This window comes from Schistocerca serialis, chromosome 7, assembly GCF_023864345.2.
Source record: "Schistocerca serialis cubense isolate TAMUIC-IGC-003099 chromosome 7, iqSchSeri2.2, whole genome shotgun sequence".
NCBI classification, from domain to species: Eukaryota; Metazoa; Arthropoda; class Insecta; order Orthoptera; family Acrididae; genus Schistocerca; species Schistocerca serialis.
In genome coordinates this window covers 194,848,080-194,867,619 of record NC_064644.1, presented here as the reverse complement: position 1 = coordinate 194,867,619, position 19,540 = coordinate 194,848,080, and the positions used below count along the sequence as shown (strand labels likewise).

Below are 19,540 nucleotides of genomic sequence, written 5' to 3'. Positions count from 1 at the left end.
AATCAATTAGTGTATCAACAATACCCTGTAATTTTTTGAAATAAAAACTTCCTAATAAAATACAAGCATGTAGCACATTTACCTTCTGAACATGCCTAGTACTACAATTATTACTTGCTACATAATTTCATTTTTCTCCACAATTTACTGTAAGAGATGTACACCATCCCACCAGAAAGTTTTGAGATTGATTTTATTGCTGGCGTATAGGCAACTTCAGCAGACTAATTACGGATGAAGCTTGAACCAACAACTGTAAACAAAAGATGTGCATTCAATTAATCAGTCGTGAACAGACCGTGTTAAGTAGTGGACGTGCAGCCGTTTGTCAACGCTGTGTCACAAATCGCGTTGGAGCAACATCTCTACATTAAGTGTTCAAGACATTCTGCAGAACATTACGAAGAAGAGAAAAGTGTGTGTGGAAAGTTTGTTTCACTCACCTTCACTCCCGAACAACAACATCGACACGTGGACGCCTCCATGGCTTGATTAAAACGAAACACGTGGCCAGTTCTCTTCTGGAAAGATCATCATAGATGACGAGACTGGGTGTTGTCAGTACCAAAGTACCACAAAACGACAAATCGCAGATCGAAGGAGGTGCTAATGTGACACGCGAATTGAACAGAATCCCAAAGGACTCTTCTAATGGTTTCACGCGGTTGTATGAACATTCTGTGCGTTGTACTCAAGTGAGGAGAGACAGCTTAGAACACCTGAAGTATTAAAACCACGATCTTAACTTTTCTCTGGTTTGTAATAATCCAGTCTCAATACTTTTTGGACTGACGTGGTACAGCATTCCCACAAAAGGATTATTAGTGATGATTGCATTCACACTTACAAGAATGTGACAAGTACGCCAATTTTTTCTGCCAGTGTCGGCCTTACTTTGTATATACGATGCGTGTTTTTTAAGTAAGGTCTGTTTGAACATAAGTGTTTTTTAAGTAAGGTCTGTTTGAACATAAGTACACAACGAAAGGTTATTTCAAAAAAGGAAATTTATTTTCAGAAAGTACATACTGCACTCTATTTTTCGATATAGTTGACAAGTTTGTTCAAACATCTATCATACCTCTAAACCAATTTTAAAATGCGCTCTTCATAAGAAATTGCCGCCTGTTCCGATAACCAAGAGTTCACTGCCGTTTTCACGTCGTAGTCATCATTGTAACGGCTGCCACTGAGGTGCTGTTTGAGTTGGAGGAACAGATGGTAATCGCTCGGCGCAAGATCAGGACTGTAGGGTGGGTGGTCTAAAACTTCCCAGCCAAAACTGTCCAATAAATCGCGGGTCTGACATGCTGTGTGAGGTCTTGCATTGTCATGGAGAAGGACAATTCCCTTTGTCAGCATGCCGCATCTTTTGTTCTGAATCGCTCTGCGTAGCTTTCTCAGGGTTTGGCAGTATGCTTCTGCATTGATAGTGGTTCCTCGTTGCATGAAGTCGACCAACAAAATACCATGCCTATCCCAGAACACCGACGTCATGACTTTGCGCTGGGACAGAGTCTGTCTGGCCTTCACCTTTACAAGGGAGTGCGTGTGTCTCCATTCCATGCTCTGCTTCTTCGATTCGGGCGTGATATGCGAAACCCTTGTTTCGTCTCCAGTTACGATCTGACTCAAGAAGCAGTCACCTTCTTTGTGAATCAGGAACTTCATTTCACACTCAAATCTTTTGTTTTTGTGGTCCTCTGTTAGGAGTTTCAGGGCCCAACTGGAGCACAGTTTCCTAAACCTGTAGATGTTCAGAAACAATGTAGTAAAGCACTGATCTCGACACGTTAGGAAATTCGTTTGAGAGACCTGTCATTGTGAAACGCCTGTTCTCACGAATCCTCACTTCAACTGAAGCCACCAAATCGTCTGTAATCAAAGAAGGGCGACCGGAGCAGTCCTCATCATGGACGTTGTCACTGTCATCTTTGAATTCTCGTGCCCACTTACGCACTTTGCTTTCACTCATAACAGTATCACTGTACACTTCGCAAATCTGTCGATGAGTTTCTGCAGCAGACAGGTTTCTTGCTGACAAAAACCGTATCACTGAGCGAACCTCACACGCGGCGGGTGAGTTGATAGTCTTATACATTCTGAAAGCACAAAACAGAACTGTACAGGTTAGCAACAGAGCTGAAACTGAGCGCGGTTGTTCCCGAGGCATGTCGGGACACGACGCATGCGCTCATTGCGGTATGCGGCCGAACTACTAGTGTCTACGACAAAACTGATCTTACTTAAAACAACAAGCCTCGTATTTGTCATCTTCCTGCACTTACATGCAGAAACCTTTCTGTTTCTACAAACACCTTACCTGCTCAGAAGTAAATATTCGTCAGATTAGTTTTTCGCGGTGTTTTTTCTGTATCGTGCTGTTACGTACTCTTACAGCTGGCACGAAATCGGCTACTACGACCTGCCGGCGATGATCGACCACGTCCTCGCCCAGACGGGTCAGTCAGACATATTCTACGCCGGCCACTCGCAAGGCACCACCTCCTTCTACGTGATGGCCTCCATGCGTCCAGAGTACAACGACAAGATCCGCGTCATGTTCAGCCTGGCGCCAGTCGCCTACATGAACAACCTGGACAGCCCTCTGCTGCAAGTTGTGGCGCAGTTCGTCGACCAGATCTCGGTGAGTTCTTTCTTCTAAGAATACAGCTGTTACGAGTCACTATGTAGCCAGAGACCCCAGACACTCACTGTTTCGTGTATCTAATGTGGCAACCATGAAACTAATAGTGTGCATGACCTTACCTGCTAATATTACTGCGTTTAATGTCCGAGAATGGATGGAGGAGGGGGGAGGCGGGCAGACCATTTAAGCTATGACCATTGAAATCAGAATGTTTCCTTCGACAACTATTTATCACTCTTAAGGAAGACGATACCTGATCTTTGGAGGAGCTACTGTGGCTTTTAGCTGCCAATCTATATCGTCCCAAAGATCTTGTACTGAGTTCAGGCTACAGTCTGGAACCGCGCGACCGCTACGGTCCCAGGTTCGAATACTGCTTCGGGCATGTGTGTGATGTTCTTAGGTTAGTTAGGTTTAAGTAGTTCTAGGGGACTGATGACCTCAGAAATTAAGTGCCATAGTGCTCAGAGCCATTTGAACCATTTGAACTGATTTCAGGCTGGGGCTTTTACACTTACATGTACACTCCTCATGCCACTGTGTCATTGTACAGTGAGTGATGGAGGGGACTTCAAACCAACATTATCGATTTTTTGTCCTGTTCCGTTCACATATTGAGCGAGGGAATGATTACTGTCTTTCTGCCTCCGTAAGTGACCCAGTCTCTCTCATCTTATTCTCATCAACTCTACACGAGACATGCGATGATGACAGCAGAACAATCGCACAGTCTTCTTCGAATACAGGTTCTCCACATTTAGCCATTAGTGTTTCACGAGAACCACGTTTTCCACCTTCCAAAGATTTCCATTTAATATCCGCGAATATTTACATAACACTCTCGTGTGGACACCTTTTCTCAAACTTTTTAGGGCTCCGTCCTCATTCGGTAGAAACGGAACCCTTTTAGCATCTCTTTATTGTCTGTCTGGCTGTTTAGACCCCTATTGCTCAGGAACGGGTTGAGGTTGTATGTAGGCTGTTTAGGTTTTCTTATTGGTAACGCCACGTAGCGCTCTGTATGAAAATCACTGGCTGTGCTGTGTGCAGTCTGTGGCTAGTTTGCATTGTTGTCTGCCATTGTAGTGTTGGGCAGCTGGATGTTAACAGCGCATAGCGTTCGGCAGTTGGAGGTGAGCCGCCAGCAGTGGTGGATGTGGGGAGAGAGATGGCGGAGTTTTGAAATTTGTAAGACTGGATGTCATGAACTGCTATATACATTATGACTTTTGAACACTATTGACGTAAATACATTGTTGGTTCTCCATCAAAATCTTTCATTTGCTAACTATGCCTATTAGTAGTTAGTGCCTTCAGTAGTTTGAATCTTTTATTTAGCTGGCAGTAGTGGCGCTTGCTGTATTGCAGTAGTCCGAGTAACGAAGATTTTTGGTGAGGTAAGTGATTTGTGAAAGGTATAGGTTAATGTTAGTCAGGGCCATTCTTTTGTAGCGATTTTTGAAAGTCAGATTGCGTTGCGCTAAAAATATTGTGTGTCAGTTTAAGCACAGTCATGTATAAATTTTTCTAAGGGGAAGTTTCATATTTAGACCCCTATTGCTCAGGAACGGGTTGAGGTATCAAGTTCAGATTTATGGCACATACTAAGGTCTATGATACAGCGGCAATGTAAAAGCTCTAAGTTTCCAAGTGAATGAAATCAATAAAAAATACGGTCATTTATGTCACATATTTTGATACTCGCAAACTCACTCATCAAAACCTGCAGGGTACTTCCCGTTGATTTAGAATCAAGAAATTTGACAAAAAGCAAGATATCACAAAACACGTAAGGTAAAAAATGCGAAATTGTGAATTTGTAATTATATCAACGAAAAATATTTTTTTCGTTATTTGTTTTCCGCCTGACTTTCTGACTGTCTGCAAAGACCCCTTTTTCTCAGGAACGGGTTAAAGGTAACAGGTTTAAATTTATGCCACATGCTAAGATGTACTGTCCATTGGCGGTGTAAAATATTTAAGCTTCCAAGTGACTGCAATCAAAGGATCCGGCTGTTTATGTCACATATTTTGATACTCACAAACACACTCATCAGAATCTTTATTGTACTTCCTGTTGACCTACAATTATGAAATGTGGCAAGAATCAAGGTTTCGCAGTATAAGTTAGGGAACAAACAGCGCAAATTATCTTGGATTGATCTCGAGAGTCTAGGAGTTCCCGGTGCCGATATCTTGCTATTATCGACATCGGTAACAGACAAAAATCGTCGAGATTCTCGATTCACAGTATGGCTGAACTATCTGTGTACGTAATTAAGTTTGTGCGGAACCATCGGTGCGGAATTCTATTTGAATATATCTTTATTTTTTCTTTGTGGTCCAACAAACTACTTTTCAAACATTCACATCACCTCTACATGTGATTTTTTTTCCTAGATGCAAAAAAAAAGCAAAAGCACAGAGCACATAAATACTTTTTTACGATGGAACGATGATGACTTTTGAAAAGGAACATATGAACACAAAAAAATGGCGTGCAGTGAATTTTTTTATGTTCCAGATATTTTATCTGCGCGCATCTCGTGGTCGTGAGGTAGCGTTCTCGCTTCCCACGCCCGGGTTCCCGGGTTCGATTCCCGGCGGGGTCAGGGATTTTCTCTGCCTCGTGATGGCTGGGTGTTGTGTGCTGTCCTAGTTAGTTAGGTTTAAGTAGTTCTAAGTTCTAGGGGACTTATGACCACAGCAGTTGAGTCCCATAGTGCTCAGAGCCATTTGAACCATTTGAACCATATTTTATCTGCGGAAGATTAGAAGACGTTAAAAATCTCACAGCACACTTGACATGTACTCGCGACACACCAACGTATCTCGACACGGCGGTTGAGAAATGGTGATGGACTATAAGGGCTGTAACAGTTCTAGCAACGTGTCTGAATTTGTTAAATTTTTGCTGTAATGCATACTTGATAAGGACTCCAAACGCTGGAACGATAATCTGGAGTCGGTCGCACTAGCATCTTGTATACAACTGCCTTTACAGAAGCCTTTCAAAGAATCTGTTCCCATTCGACTTCAAGAAGCTAAATATACCAAACTGACTTGACTTTCTTCGAATCGCAATTTAAGGGAACTGATTTTAATATTTTTGTGTGAAGAAATGGGGCCGCTCGATCCCTGCACTTGCATGATGACCGTGACAAATAGTTCTACTGTCCTCTCCCCAAGGGGCTTTAATTGCTGTTTAGGAGACACAGGATGCGGATCTGTAATGTCGTCCATGCGTTTGGATGGTCCTGTCTAGTAAATAGTAGACAGAAAGCTTTTGAGGTGCAGCCTTCAGGACACAGAAAGAAAAAGTGCTACTGTAAAGCCTAGTTTACACAACGACATTGGGTTGCGCCACTCGTTGCGTGGAATGAGTTGCACACAAATGGTTTCAAATTTGACTGTAGACACGGCGAAACCAGTATATACTTCAGTTTCGTTGTTTTGTGAGTTCCTGAGTGGTGTCTGAAATGAAAGGTTTGGCACCTGCACGTCGCACAGGTTGTGATGGAGTTAAAGCTTGTTGTGTGGAATCGCTGCATGATAAAAAAATAAGAAACGTGTTTCGATTCATGATTGGATGAAGATAAGACGTCAACTCGGTTGCTCAGCATCTCTGCTGAAATAATTTGTAATGGAAGACCTAAGAAGCTCTTTTACTAATCTTAGAATGTCACCAGAAGTGTTCACGTTGCTCTAAATAGAGTTAATTATGTGATAAGGAATAAAGGTACTGTAATGCATGAAGCACTGTCGCCAGAACTGAAATGACATATCACATTGCATGCATTACAATTGAGAACACACGACATACTATAAGATGCGGTTTTAGTTGATGACGCTTTTTCATTAACACCAATAATTATTAACAGTAATAATTATTAACATTAACAACAGTAATTATTCGAAGCACGCTGCAATAAGAAGAGAACGGTCTGCAAACTACTCTCTTGAAGATAGATCTGTACAGTGGCAATACTTCAAAATTCTAACATATGTGAATGGGGAGCCCTGCTGCGACGTTTTAAATAGATGAATACTGAAAAAAGAATGCAGCTTCTTGATTTGCGTAGCCTTCCCTCTGTCAACAATATTCCTTAAAAAAAGAGTGGGCCAACTTAAACGATGGGATTTTAGTCTTGTAGACGAGAGCATTTGTACAGCTATAATTACATTTGTTTGTATTTTTTTCTAATTCAGTTGTATATGTACTCCTAATTCAATAAATTTTGCCCTGCAGCTCATATATTGTCAAACTACCTATGTTCCAATCGCACGTGACGGTCTCAGGGGCAGCGACATGTTGCTATTTTTGCAACCAGCATCACTGAAATCCCGCAAACACCTATGCAAAGCATAGATATCCAAAAGGCGAACATTATTCTCCGTTTCCCACTTCATATTTCAATTTATCTACACTCTACGTACACAACCTCAAAACTTATGCAACTAGTGTCGCCAAAGTTGCAACACGCCGAAACTGTTTAGTTTCACCGACGCGTTACGCAACTGCATGCGCAGTGACCGGTAGCGCAGTTGCGTGCAACCTAGTGTCGTCGTGTAAACTAGGCTTAAGCCTGGGAGAAAACCCCCTGCTATTGTCACACGGTGCGTAATGGGGCAGCTACGCTTGCCATCTGACACAGACTTATTGGGCACAAGGAAATGTTAATGTCGGTGTAGTTATTGTTATTCCAAAGCATAGAAGACGTCTCCTTGTGCGAATGTAGCGCTGTACTTCCTGCAACACGACAAACTCGACGTCAGGGAAATCAAATTTATTACGAAATGGCCTCTCAGAATACTTTATTTATGTGTCCTGTCTGCGTTTTAGGTGTTACACAGCAAGTCAGATTTGCTGATGTACCCCCGAGGCTTCTCCCTCATCTTGTTGATTGTTGTATGGGGATGTGTTTTTGCCTTAGATGGTACTTCTTCAAAGCAATATTTTTGGTCGGTTGTTTTTCCACCTATGGGTTGTAATCCCAGCTTTCCAGATAGAGAGTTACGTGGTTATTCGAAATTTCGGATTCTTTTAGAATCACATGTTCTTGAAAACTTCCGTGAGGAACTCGAGGCGTAATTCATGTTAGATGTTTAAGGTTCGTGCGTAGCGTGGGGCGTTGGTTATAATGCGCAGAATTTTCGTTTGTGCGACTTATAGCCGGCGCAGATGCGTTGCAGTTTCGTATTCCTAGGATGGAGCCGCGTATGTCTGCGATGCAGCATCTCTTAATATCGTAAACAACATTCATCCGGCATTTTTCACTGTCATGCAAATGGTTCAAATGGCTCTGAGAGCTATGGGATTTAACTACTGAGGTCATCAGTCCCCTAGAACTTAGAACTACTTAAACCTAACTAACCTAAGGACATCACACACATCCATGCCCGAAGCAGGATTCGAACCTGCAATCGTAGCGATCGCGCGGTTTCAGACTGTAGCGCCTAGAACCGCACGGCCACACCGGCCGGCCACTGTCATGCACTCCAGCCTATATGCAACATGTGGTATGGCTCATCACTCAGTAACACCTGCCTCTACTGATCAGTAGAATAATGGTGGAATTTTTAAATCTCTCAAAAATCACACTTAAATCTTATGATCACTGCATTCTGGGCACAACGCTTGCCCTATTGCTATCAGTCTTTTATACTTAGTGATTTCTGTTTCACGGGAATTAGAGCGTGGTACAAGGCACAATTCTCTGCCTAATGTGTCAGCTGAAGACTAACTAGTACTAACGAAGGCGAAAAAGGGACAAACGTAAAATTTGGTATCCTTCACTTCAATTTACCTATATAGGTCAACTGAAGAATAGGTTACTACTACTAGCGAAGGCAAAAAAAGTGACAAACGTGAAATTTGTCTCCTGTACTTTGACCTATATAGATCAACTGGAGATTAGGATACTAGTACTAGTGAAGTCAAAAAACCTGACGAACGTAAAATTTGTATCCCGTACTTAAGCTGACCTATACAGGTGAACTGGAAAATAGGATACAACCTTCGTAGTTCAGCTGAGGCACAGGATGTCTGAGTAACGTACGACGGTTGTTTTGCTTTCGCTAGTACTAGTATCATATTCTTTAGATGCCTTACGCAGAACAAGATACAAATCAAGTGCAGAAGAAACAGTAATTGGAACGACTCGCTGTCAGACTATGATTCAAAAATATTCACAAATTATTTAAAATTACCACAGGCAACAAAAGTGTAGACAATATCTCTTTAATAACACATTCGTTTATTTTTATTCACGATTATACTGCTTCGCCACAGAAGATAACCAATTTATTTTCGATGTCTCGAAAATAAACAAATTAATATCTATGACTAAGATATGTCGTCATTGATGAAAGCCGACGAGTTCTATCCCATTCTTCAGTGGACCCTTCTTTTATGTGTCTGTATCCACTATCGCATTAATTTGATTGAAATAGGCTATTTTTCTACATGACATTTTTTTGAAATGTTTGGTTTAATTGAAATTTAGCTAGTGTCACTCTTTTGAGCATTATGACCCAACACCATTTATCTGTCAGCGTGGCATGATTCACACAGGAGTGTAGGATATATCACCTTCTAACGGTGTCCCGTATTCCCGTCGGCTGGTACAATACCGTACATTCATAGATAACAGTTTTTACATCTAGAACGGAAGTTTTAGCCCGTAATAGGGTTTAGTCTTTGTATAAGCTTGCATGGCGAAAGAATGATCTAAGCTCCTTATTACTAAACAGAAGAGAGCTCAGTATGTAGCCAGAAATACTTTTGATCAGTTACAGAATCATCTGTCTATGTAGCTGGATATAATGCCGCTACCAGACTTATCCACACTAAAAATCGAAAATCACAGTCTTACTCCTTTAGCGTATTCCGTACCTCTCTGAACCTATAGGAATAATTTCTGGTTATTCTAATTCTGGATATGTGCTCTCTGGAAGATCCGTCACCTGTGGATCTGTCTGTTTGCAGTTCCTCACTCAGTTGATTGGCTTGAATGAATTCCTGCCAAACAGTGAGTTCATACAGATGGTGGGAGACATCATGTGCAACGATGACGCTTTCACCCAAGACATCTGCAGCAATATCATGTTCCTGATTGGCGGGTACAACCCTGATGAGATGAACACGGTAAGTTCCAGAACTCCATAAGGAGGAAGTAAATATTTCTTCTGTTTAATTTTGTGTTTATTAGCTGTATACAAAAATATGTCTCCGGAAACACACCTTTTTTTTCGAAAATCAGTATTCCAACTGTAACCAATGCAAATAGTTTGCAGCGAAATTGATATTTCAATGTGCACAGAACAACACTTGCAAATTAATGCTGTGGTAAGAATGAAAAAAAAAACATGCTTTCAGATGGAGAGATAAGATTTTTCTGTAAGTTTCCAGCTCGCGATTCTCGTATCTGAAGGCCCCTGGTAACGATTAAACTTGATTGCCAAGTTCGCTATTGATTGTCCACAGCGCTGTCGAACAAGCGCGCCGACGCACCAACAAAATTTGTCAAATTTAATCTCATTTTTGAAGCAACTGCCACGCTATGTGTATCGTGTCGCAAAATGTTCATACACGGTGTATGAAGAAACAAAACAAAAGAAAGGCTCTGGTCCAGAGAATGGCTGAAACTGAGGCATAAATATACCAATGAAAATCTACTAGAGGAAATACTACAGTGAAAACTTGATGATTACACCAACTTTCCCCGTATGGACCTCCAAACTTTTAGTGACTTGTTAGAATTACTTCAGACTCACTTTGAAAAAGAAGACACAGTTATGCGAAAATCTGTTGACTTCTAATTGGTACTGTAATGAAAGTTCATTAAAATGCCACAAAGTGGGAACATTACATCGTCCGCGGAAGAACAGTGGAGCTACGGTCTTTTTGTTTCATTGCACTCCCGTACCTATGTTGTGCGTAGAATGTTCATTTTCTTCTTAACGTCTTCCTACGTAATATATGTATGCGGAAGAAGCACTACCTCTACCATTTTGGTAACTGCCAGTGCTCTTTTGTTTTTACCTTGATCGTAGTTTCTACAATTGTGGAAACTCACGATACAGTGAGATAAATTATAAAAAGAACTCTTTCTCGCTATACATGGGCGGCGTTGCATCAGCACAAACAACGTACGCCATATTGTCAGATCGACTATTAATCAAACACGTGAAATACAGCCGTACGCTGCCAAATGTTAGACAAAGCTAGTGAAGTTTGGGAAATTGTTTGCTCGTTTAGAGACGCCTTAAGAATTAGAGGCGCCAAAATAAGGAACATGCCAGAATAAACTTCCAACTATAATAAAACAATTTTTATGATAGAGCTTATTTTAAGAAATCAAACACATCACTTGTACAGACATCTTCATCCTTTTCAAGCTACTCATGCCCTATTGGTAGTAAGTTCTTTATACGAGAACGATAAAGTTCTTAATTACTGCACCTAAGGTTTATTGTAATAGCAGCCATGGTGTACGCCCGTAATAAGGGAAACGAGTTTCTTATATTTATCGGAAAAACAAGAACCACTTGCTGCAAAGTGAAGGCTATAAAGAGATGTTACAGTGCTGTACATTTAAATTTCGTCCTAGATCCTTTGGAAAACGCAGTACAGCACATTGTTGTGTCTATTTATTTTAATTTTATTTTCGAAGGGATGCTATAAATGGCACATCTTCATAGAACACGTCACTACATTAAAAGAATAAAAATTAAGGGTAGTGACAACGATAGTAATTACAATAATAATGTCTGAACGAGGCGTTAAATTCAGCTTAATAATGATGAATAGAGAATGGCTCATTCTAAGGAACCATTTTGGCATTCACGTTTAGGGAAGTCTTGGAAAATCGAAATAAGAAAGACTGACATCAGTAGTGTACTAACCATAAGAAATTTTGAATGAAAAAATACACGTCACTGATGTAATATTTTCCAATATTTATTACTTTACAAATCGACTTTCGTCAGGTACTAAGATAAATATGTTTGGTTATAAGACTTTTTTCGAAATTAAAGATTTTAAAACAGAGCAACTACAAAGAATCTCATTTTGTTTCCGAAGATGATAATTATTGATGTTTGATTCAGCAGCTGAGGGTTTATTTCAGTAAAAATGCGATGCAAAAAGATTTAGATTAGCTAACATGCGTGACACATTAAATAATGAACTACTTGATAAAATACAGCAATTATTCCGAGAGGGAAAATAATTTGCACAATATGTGGCAAAATTTGGTGACATGTTCCAAGGGGGTGATCGTACAAGATAATCTTCTCCTTAAAAGCCCCAGTGTTACAAATAGGTAGAATATGACAAGTGAGATTAAGCAGGTCAATGAAATAACTATAATTGCGCAAACTAAAATTTTATCAGGGCACGCCAAACAACAGGAACTGAAACAAAGGAAAAACAGTGCATATGAATAGGAGAGGTAATTTATAGAGTGGTCTGGTTGCAATGATTAACATTATAGCCGAAACTTCCTGGCAGATTACAACTGTGAGCCAGACCGAGACTCGAACTCGGGACCTTTGCCTTTCGCGGGCAAGTGCTCTACCAACTTTTTTTTTTTTTTTTTTTTTAAGATCATATTTTTCACAAACACTAAAGCACTTGCCCGCGAAAGGCAAAGGTCCCGAGTTCGAGTCTCGGTCTGGCGCACAGTTTTAATCTGCCAGGAAGTTTCATATCAGCGCACACTCCGCTGCAGAGTGAAAATAATCTTGTTGTGTCGGTAGCTGAGCCGACACCGTGAAGTTGAGATGGCTGAAAAGGCAAGCTAGACTAACGCAGACGGGCGTGAAGTACTGGAACAGGATACGTAATTAATGTTAGGAAGAAAAGTACGGAGCAGGTTTAATACTTAACTTTACTCAATCATGGTGGTACATCGATCTTGACGATACACAGGAGACTTTAAGTACAATCACTGTATGGCTAATGGCGCCTTGCTAGTTCGTAGCCATTAACTTAGCTGATGGCTATTCTGTCTCTCGGCTAATGAGAGAGAAAGGCTTCGTACATCTGGTCGGTAGCTAGGTTATCGTACAACTGGGGCGAGTGCTCTCTCGTATCACGAGACCTGCCTTGGTGGTGGCGCTAGGTCTGCGATTACACAGTGGCGACACGCGGGTCCGACATGTACTAAATGGACCGCGGCTGATTTAAGCTACCACCTAGCAAGTGTGGTGTCTGGCGGTGACACCACATTCCTCCCCCGCAAATCGGCGAACGGTCGTGTGATAAGGCTTCCGCCCGCCGTGGGGAGGACCACATGTTGACGTATGCGATGAGGTGGGGAGCCTAACAACAGGCGAGGCTGTGCCATCCGCACCCGGCCATTCGGTCCGAGGGGAGCTGGGAAACGCCTGAAAAACTAGTCCAGGGTGCACGTCAACATGCGGTGTATGCGCCCGTAAAGAGACAGGAGGGACCGAAGGATCAACCTCCATTGCGTCGGGTTAGCCGACGCGCAATGACGTCATGTGGTCCAGAGCGGGCGGGAGTTCCATGGCGGAGGACAGCTGGTCACGGGAAGCGATCGGCGGCGTGTGACCCTGGGAGGCGCTTGGCGGCTGCAACGAAGCGTCGAACGCGGGCGGCGCCGGCGGGAGAACAAGCGGCGGCGGCGGCGGCTGCTGCTGCTGCGGCGGCGGCGGCGCGTCGCCATGGGGCAAAATGGAAGGCATCGTCGGTAACACCTGGGGATGAGGCGAGCCATTAGATGGGTCCCCAGGGCGCTGACCGGACGGCACCGTCGCTGAAAGCAGACGGGGAGCGGCAGAACCCGAGCGACGACAGAGGCGCAGCTGATTGAGATGCCGACGCACCTCACCAGAGGCCCCCAAAACCAAATACATCGCGCGGCCGAGGCAGCGAAGAATGCGCCCTGCGAGCCAACGCCGTGAACCTCGATAGTTGCGATAAAATACAACGTCGCCTGGAGCAAAAGCAGGAGTCTGCCGCTGCACAGGAACCTGATGCGGCGGATGCAGCAAAGACATCAAGGTGCGATGAGGACGACCGTGGAGCAACTCAGCCGGCGAGCGACCATCTCGGGGCTGAGAGCGATACGAAGACAAAAAGAGCAACAATGCGTCCCCCCGAGAATGCGACTCTTTCAATTTCAACATCTGTGACTTGAAAGTCCGGACCAATCGTTCAGCGGCACCGTTGGACCGAGGCGAAAACGGCGCGGATGTCAGATGTTGAATACCATTGGCCTGGCAGAATGACTGAAATTCTGCGGACATGAATTGTGGGCCATTGTCGGAAACAATAGTCTGCGGAAGACCTTCAATGCAAAAGATAGCAGACAACGCTTGGATGGTGGCGGAGGACGTCGTGGAAGACATCCGGACAACAAAAGGAAAATTACTGAAGGCATCGACCAGAACCAACCATCGAGCATTCCAGAATGGACCAGCAAAATCAATGTGCAAGCGTTGCCAAGGGGAAGTGGCTTTTGGCCACGCAAAGACTTTCCGCGGCGGTGCGGACTGTTGTTCGGCACACGCCGGGCACGAAGAACACATATTCGTAATCGCAGCATCGATTCCGAACCAAGTACAGTGCTGACGAGCAAGTTGTTTCGTTCGCACTATACCCCAATGTCCTTGATGAAGAAGCCGTAAAACAGAGGACTGTAACGAACGTGGGACCACGACTCTGGACTGATCATTATCAGAACGCAACAACAAAACACCACGTCGAACAAAAAGTCTCTCCTTGTGAGCAAAAAATCGGCGAACCAACGGATCCTCGATCCGAGACTTTGACAAAGGCCATTGCGTAGCAACAAAACGTAAAACAGTAGCAAGGACAGGGTCAGCAGCTGTGGCTGTAGCGACACGACGAAAATCAATCGGAAACGATTCGACCACTTCATCGGTTTCCGAATCAATGAACATGCAAGCAAGTTCGGAAGAATCGAATGCTTTATCCTCAGCAACAGGCAAACGGGACAATGCATCGGCGTTTCCGTGCTTAGCAGTGGACCGATACAAGATATCGTAGCGGTACTGCGAGAGGAAAATAGACCAGCGAATGAATTTCTGCGCTGTACGTGGAGGTACAGGCTTGGTCGGATGAAAAAGCGATGTCAAAGGTTTGTGGTCTGTGATGATGGTAAAGTGACGACCATACAAGAAATCATGGAACTTAGTAACACCAAACACGAGAGCCAAAGCTTCTTTCTCTATCTGTGAATAATTTCTTTGCGCAGACGAGAGCAATTTGGACGCAAAGGCAATAGGGCGATCATGGGAGCCAACTTTGTGCGCAAGCACAGCACCGATCCCGAAATCCGATGCATCTACCATCAACAAAAGGGGTTTCTGGGGATCGAATGGCGTAAGGCAAGTATTAGAAAGCAACGCCGATTTCAACTGGCGAAAGGCGCGTTCGCATTCCGTCGTCCAGAGAAACGGAACACCTGTACGGTGTAAGCGATGAAGCGGAGCTGAAATGAAAGAGGCATTGCGCACATTCACTCACACCTTGTGATTCTACATTGTGCAATGTTCTTGCGACCTCCTGACGCAATGCGTGGGGAACATTGCGCGCTCGGAAAAATTTCGGTTGCGCGTTTCCTTCCAGTTCCAAATGTGCTTCATAGTTTTTAGCGCAACCTAAGCCCGGTGCAAAAATGGCTGCAAATTCGTCACACAGCCGAGAAACACTGTCTGTAGGCACAGTCTGATTCACTGATAGGACCTGATTTACAATAGACATGTTAAACAACTGAAACAAATCTAGACCAAACAAGTTCACTGCAGAAGAAGAACGAAGAACGTAAAATGACACAAGTTTTGTTTGTCCCTTGTATGTTGCAAGAAGGCTGCACTGTCCTAACACAGGAATTTTCTGTCCGGAATATGTAGTTAGCTTAACATTTGCGGAACGCAACGGAGGTTTGCCCAGTTGTTTGTACGTGTCATGATTGAGCAATGAAACTGCAGCTCCGGTATCGAGCTGGAATGGTATCACTTTGCCTTCAAAGTCTAAGTCCACAAAAAGTTTATTGTTCTGCTGACGACAAGAGCGACTGTTTTGTGCAATTGGAACAGACACTGGTACAGAATCACTTGCTAATTGACGTGATTTCCGGCGACGTCGACGCACAGTTTTTGTGGGACGAACACAGTTACTGTTAGAGAAAGTGTCACTGGACGAAGTGGAATTAACGACATGAATGTCCATAGGCGAAGGTCCACGAGCCTGAGTGTCCTTGGTTCGATTCCGGCGCGAAGCAAAGGGCCTGGAATGATTGTGATTGTCTGATCTGAGCTTTTTCTGGCAAACACTTTGAACATGTCCTTTCTTATTGCAGAAAAAGCAAATAGCCTGGCGTGACGGGCAATGTTCACGCGAATGTCTAGTAGCACACCGCGGGCATGATTTCACTGCATTTGTGGGCTGGCGCGGCACACCTGGCTTAGCACGCGGCGGTCGCTGTGTCGACGTGCGCAAGGCCCGGTTACCGGGCCGCGCAGCGCGTCCAGCGGGCCGGTTAATGTTACACACGGCTAGCGAAGTTTCAAAAGATTCCTGAGCACAGTCAAGGGTGTCCTGTCTATCCAATATGTCTATCACTTGTTGAAGGGAGGGATTAACTAGTTTCAAAATTTGCTCCCGTATGCGAACATCAGAAACGTTCTGTGCAATTGCATCACGCACCATTGTATCTGAATAAGAAAGACCACAGTCACATTCAAAGGCACAGTCCCTAGTAAGTCCTTGCAATGTTGCTACCCACTCCCTATTAGTTTGACCGGCCGTACGTTTTGTACGAAAGAACGTATACCGTTTTGCAACCACATGAACTGTTTCTTTGAAATAGGCATCTAATGCAGACAAAATTGCCTCGTAGGACAGAGTTGCTACGTCGCGTCGGGGAAACAATTTCACTATCACACGGTATGTGGACACACCGACACAAGAAAGCAAAAACGGCTGCCGCTCTTTACCTTGAATTCTGTAGGCTGCTAGATGAAAGTTGAACTGGCGAGACCACTCGTGCCAGGTCTCATCGGCTGCCACGTATGGTCGAAAGGGAGGTGCAACAGCGTTTAGTGGCAGCGGTAGCGAAGAAGCGGCGGCGGCCACATCGGTTTGAATGGTACGTTGACCCTGGACGAGCTGTCCAAGGGCATCCAGTAACGCCTGCGTCTGCTGATTCTGCAAGCGATAAAATTCGGACAGTACATCTGGAGAATGTGGCGAAGCCATGACACAATTAAATGTAAGCAATCAGAAAGAACTCGTTTCCCTCGTCGCCAATGTTGTGTCGGTAGCTGAGCCGACACCGTGAAGTTGAGATGGCTGAAAAGGCAAGCTAGACTAACGCAGACGGGCGTGAAGTACTGGAACAGGATACGTAATTAATGTTAGGAAGAAAAGTACGGAGCAGGTTTAATACTTAACTTTACTCAATCATGGTGGTACATCGATCTTGACGATACACAGGAGACTTTAAGTACAATCACTGTATGGCTAATGGCGCCTTGCTAGTTCGTAGCCATTAACTTAGCTGATGGCTATTCTGTCTCTCGGCTAATGAGAGAGAAAGGCTTCGTACATCTGGTCGGTAGCTAGGTTATTGTACAACTGGGGCGAGTGCTCTCTCGTATCACGAGACCTGCCTTGGTGGTGGCGCTAGGTCTGCGATTACACAGTGGCGACACGCGGGTCCGACATGTACTAAATGGACCGCGGCCGATTTAAGCTACCACCTAGCAAGTGTGGTGTCTGGCGGTGACACCACAAATCTCATTCCGGAAACATCCCCTAGGCTGTGGCTAAGCCATGTCTCCGCAATATCCTTTCTTTCAGGAGTGCTAGTTCTGCAAGGTTCGCAGGAGAGCTTCTGTAAAGTTTGGAAGGTAGGAGACGAGGTGCTGGCAGAAGTAAAGCTGTGAGAAGGGGGTGTGAGTCGTGCTTGGGTAGCTCAGTTGGTAGAGCACTTGCCCGGAAAGGCAAAGGTCCCGAGTTCGAATCTCGGTCTGGCACATAGTTTTAATCTGCCAGGAAGTTTCATATCAGCGCACCCTTCGCTGCAGTGTGAAAATCTCATTCTGGAAACATTATAGCCGTCAGAAGTGACGAATAAGAGTAGCACTGTCTCTGCTTATTCAGTACCAAATTTGGTCAAGTGGACATATCTTTGTTAATTCCTATTTTTTCAAGCTACTTCATCTTCATTCCTTTGTGGTTGTGATGTAAGACTTCATGTAGTACATTGTAACTGTGGCTTTTAAGCAGGTGGTCTCAGAAGTAGACTCTCCTTTTGTAAGTTTTTTAACTGCTACGGTGTTCCTTGAAGGATGTGGATTGCCTTTCAGAGTAGTCTGTATAGAATTTGCCACGGCTGCAAATGATTTTGTGTATTCCAATGTTTCCCAGTTCCCACAGATGACAGAAGATTAACAACACACATTTGCCTAACACAAAATTATTATGACGTGGAAATGTTCTACCAAGAATCAACGGAATAGTCAATTAATGCAATCATAGGTAAGATATGTCCTAAATTTCATTGTTATTAGTAACAGGTAAAACTCATCTAAATGGACACTAGGTAAACTTTCAGGGAACAGGAGGTTGTCATGGGGGAAGAGTTCAATTTGGTGCTGTAAATGTGCAAGTTGTTACTCTTTCAGTTCTTGTCAATTACTTTTGATAATACACTCCTGGAAATTGAAATAAGAACACCGTGAATTCATTGTCCCAGGAAGGGGAAACTTTATTGACACATTCCTGGGGTCAGATACATCACATGATCACACTGACAGAACCACAGGCACATAGACACAGGCAACAGAGCATGCACAATGTCGGCACTAGTACAGTGTATATCCAACTTTCGCAGCAATGCAGGCTGCTATTCTCCCATGGAGACGATCGTAGAGATGCTGGATGTAGTCCTGTGGAACGGCTTGCCATGCCATTTCCACCTGGCGCCTCAGTTGGACCAGCGTTCGTGCTGGACGTGCAGACCGCGTGAGACGACGCTTCATCCAGTCCCAAACATGCTCAATGGGGGACAGATCCGGAGATCTTGCTGGCCAGGGTAGTTGACTTACACCTTCTAGAGCACGTTGGGTGGCATGGGATACATGCAGACGTGCATTGTCCTGTTGGAACAGCAAGTTCCCTTGCCGGTCTAGGAATGGTAGAACGATGGGTTCGATGACGGTTTGGATGTACCGTGCACTATTCAGTGTCCCCTCGACGATCACCAGTGGTGTACGGCCAGTGTAGGAGATCGCTCCCCACACCATGATGCCGGGTGTTGGCCCTGTGTGCCTCGGTCGTATGCAGTCCTGATTGTGGCGCTCACCTGCACGGCGCCAAACACGCATACGACCATCATTGGCACCAAGGCAGAAGCGACTCTCATCGCTGAAGACGACACGTCTCCATTCGTCCCTCCATTCACGCCTGTCGCGACACCACTGGAGGCGGGCTGCACGATGTTGGGGCGTGAGCGGAAGACGGCCTAACGGTGTGCGGGACCGTAGCCCAGGTTCATGGAGACGGTTGCGAATGGTCCTCGCCGATACCCCAGGAACAACAGTGTCCCTAATTTGCTGGGAAGTGGCGGTGCGGTCCCCTACGGCACTGCGTAGGATCCTACGGTCTTGGCGTGCATCCGTGCGTCGCTGCGGTCCGGTCCCAGGTCGACGGGCACGTGCACCTTCCGCCGACCACTGGCGACAACATCGATGTACTGTGGAGACCTCACGCCCCACGTGTTGAGCAATTCGGCGGTACGTCCACCCGGCCTCCCGCATGCCCACTATACGCCCTCGCTCAAAGTCCGTCAACTGCACATACGGTTCACGTCCACGCTGTCGCGGCATGCT

The 19,540-nt window shown here is 44.5% G+C and overlaps 1 protein-coding gene across 1 annotated transcript in view; it reads left to right on the top strand.

Annotated features, from left to right (window-relative positions):
- LOC126412967 (lipase 3-like) overlaps positions 1 to 19,540 on the top strand; it is a 76,150-nt gene that overhangs the window by 18,124 nt on the left and 38,486 nt on the right. Inside the window, exons 4-5 of the mRNA XM_050082859.1 lie at positions 2,401 to 2,647; positions 9,639 to 9,797. Of these exons, the coding sequence (XP_049938816.1) occupies positions 2,401 to 2,647; positions 9,639 to 9,797 (406 nt within the window). The remainder of the gene's footprint in view (positions 1 to 2,400; positions 2,648 to 9,638; positions 9,798 to 19,540) is intronic.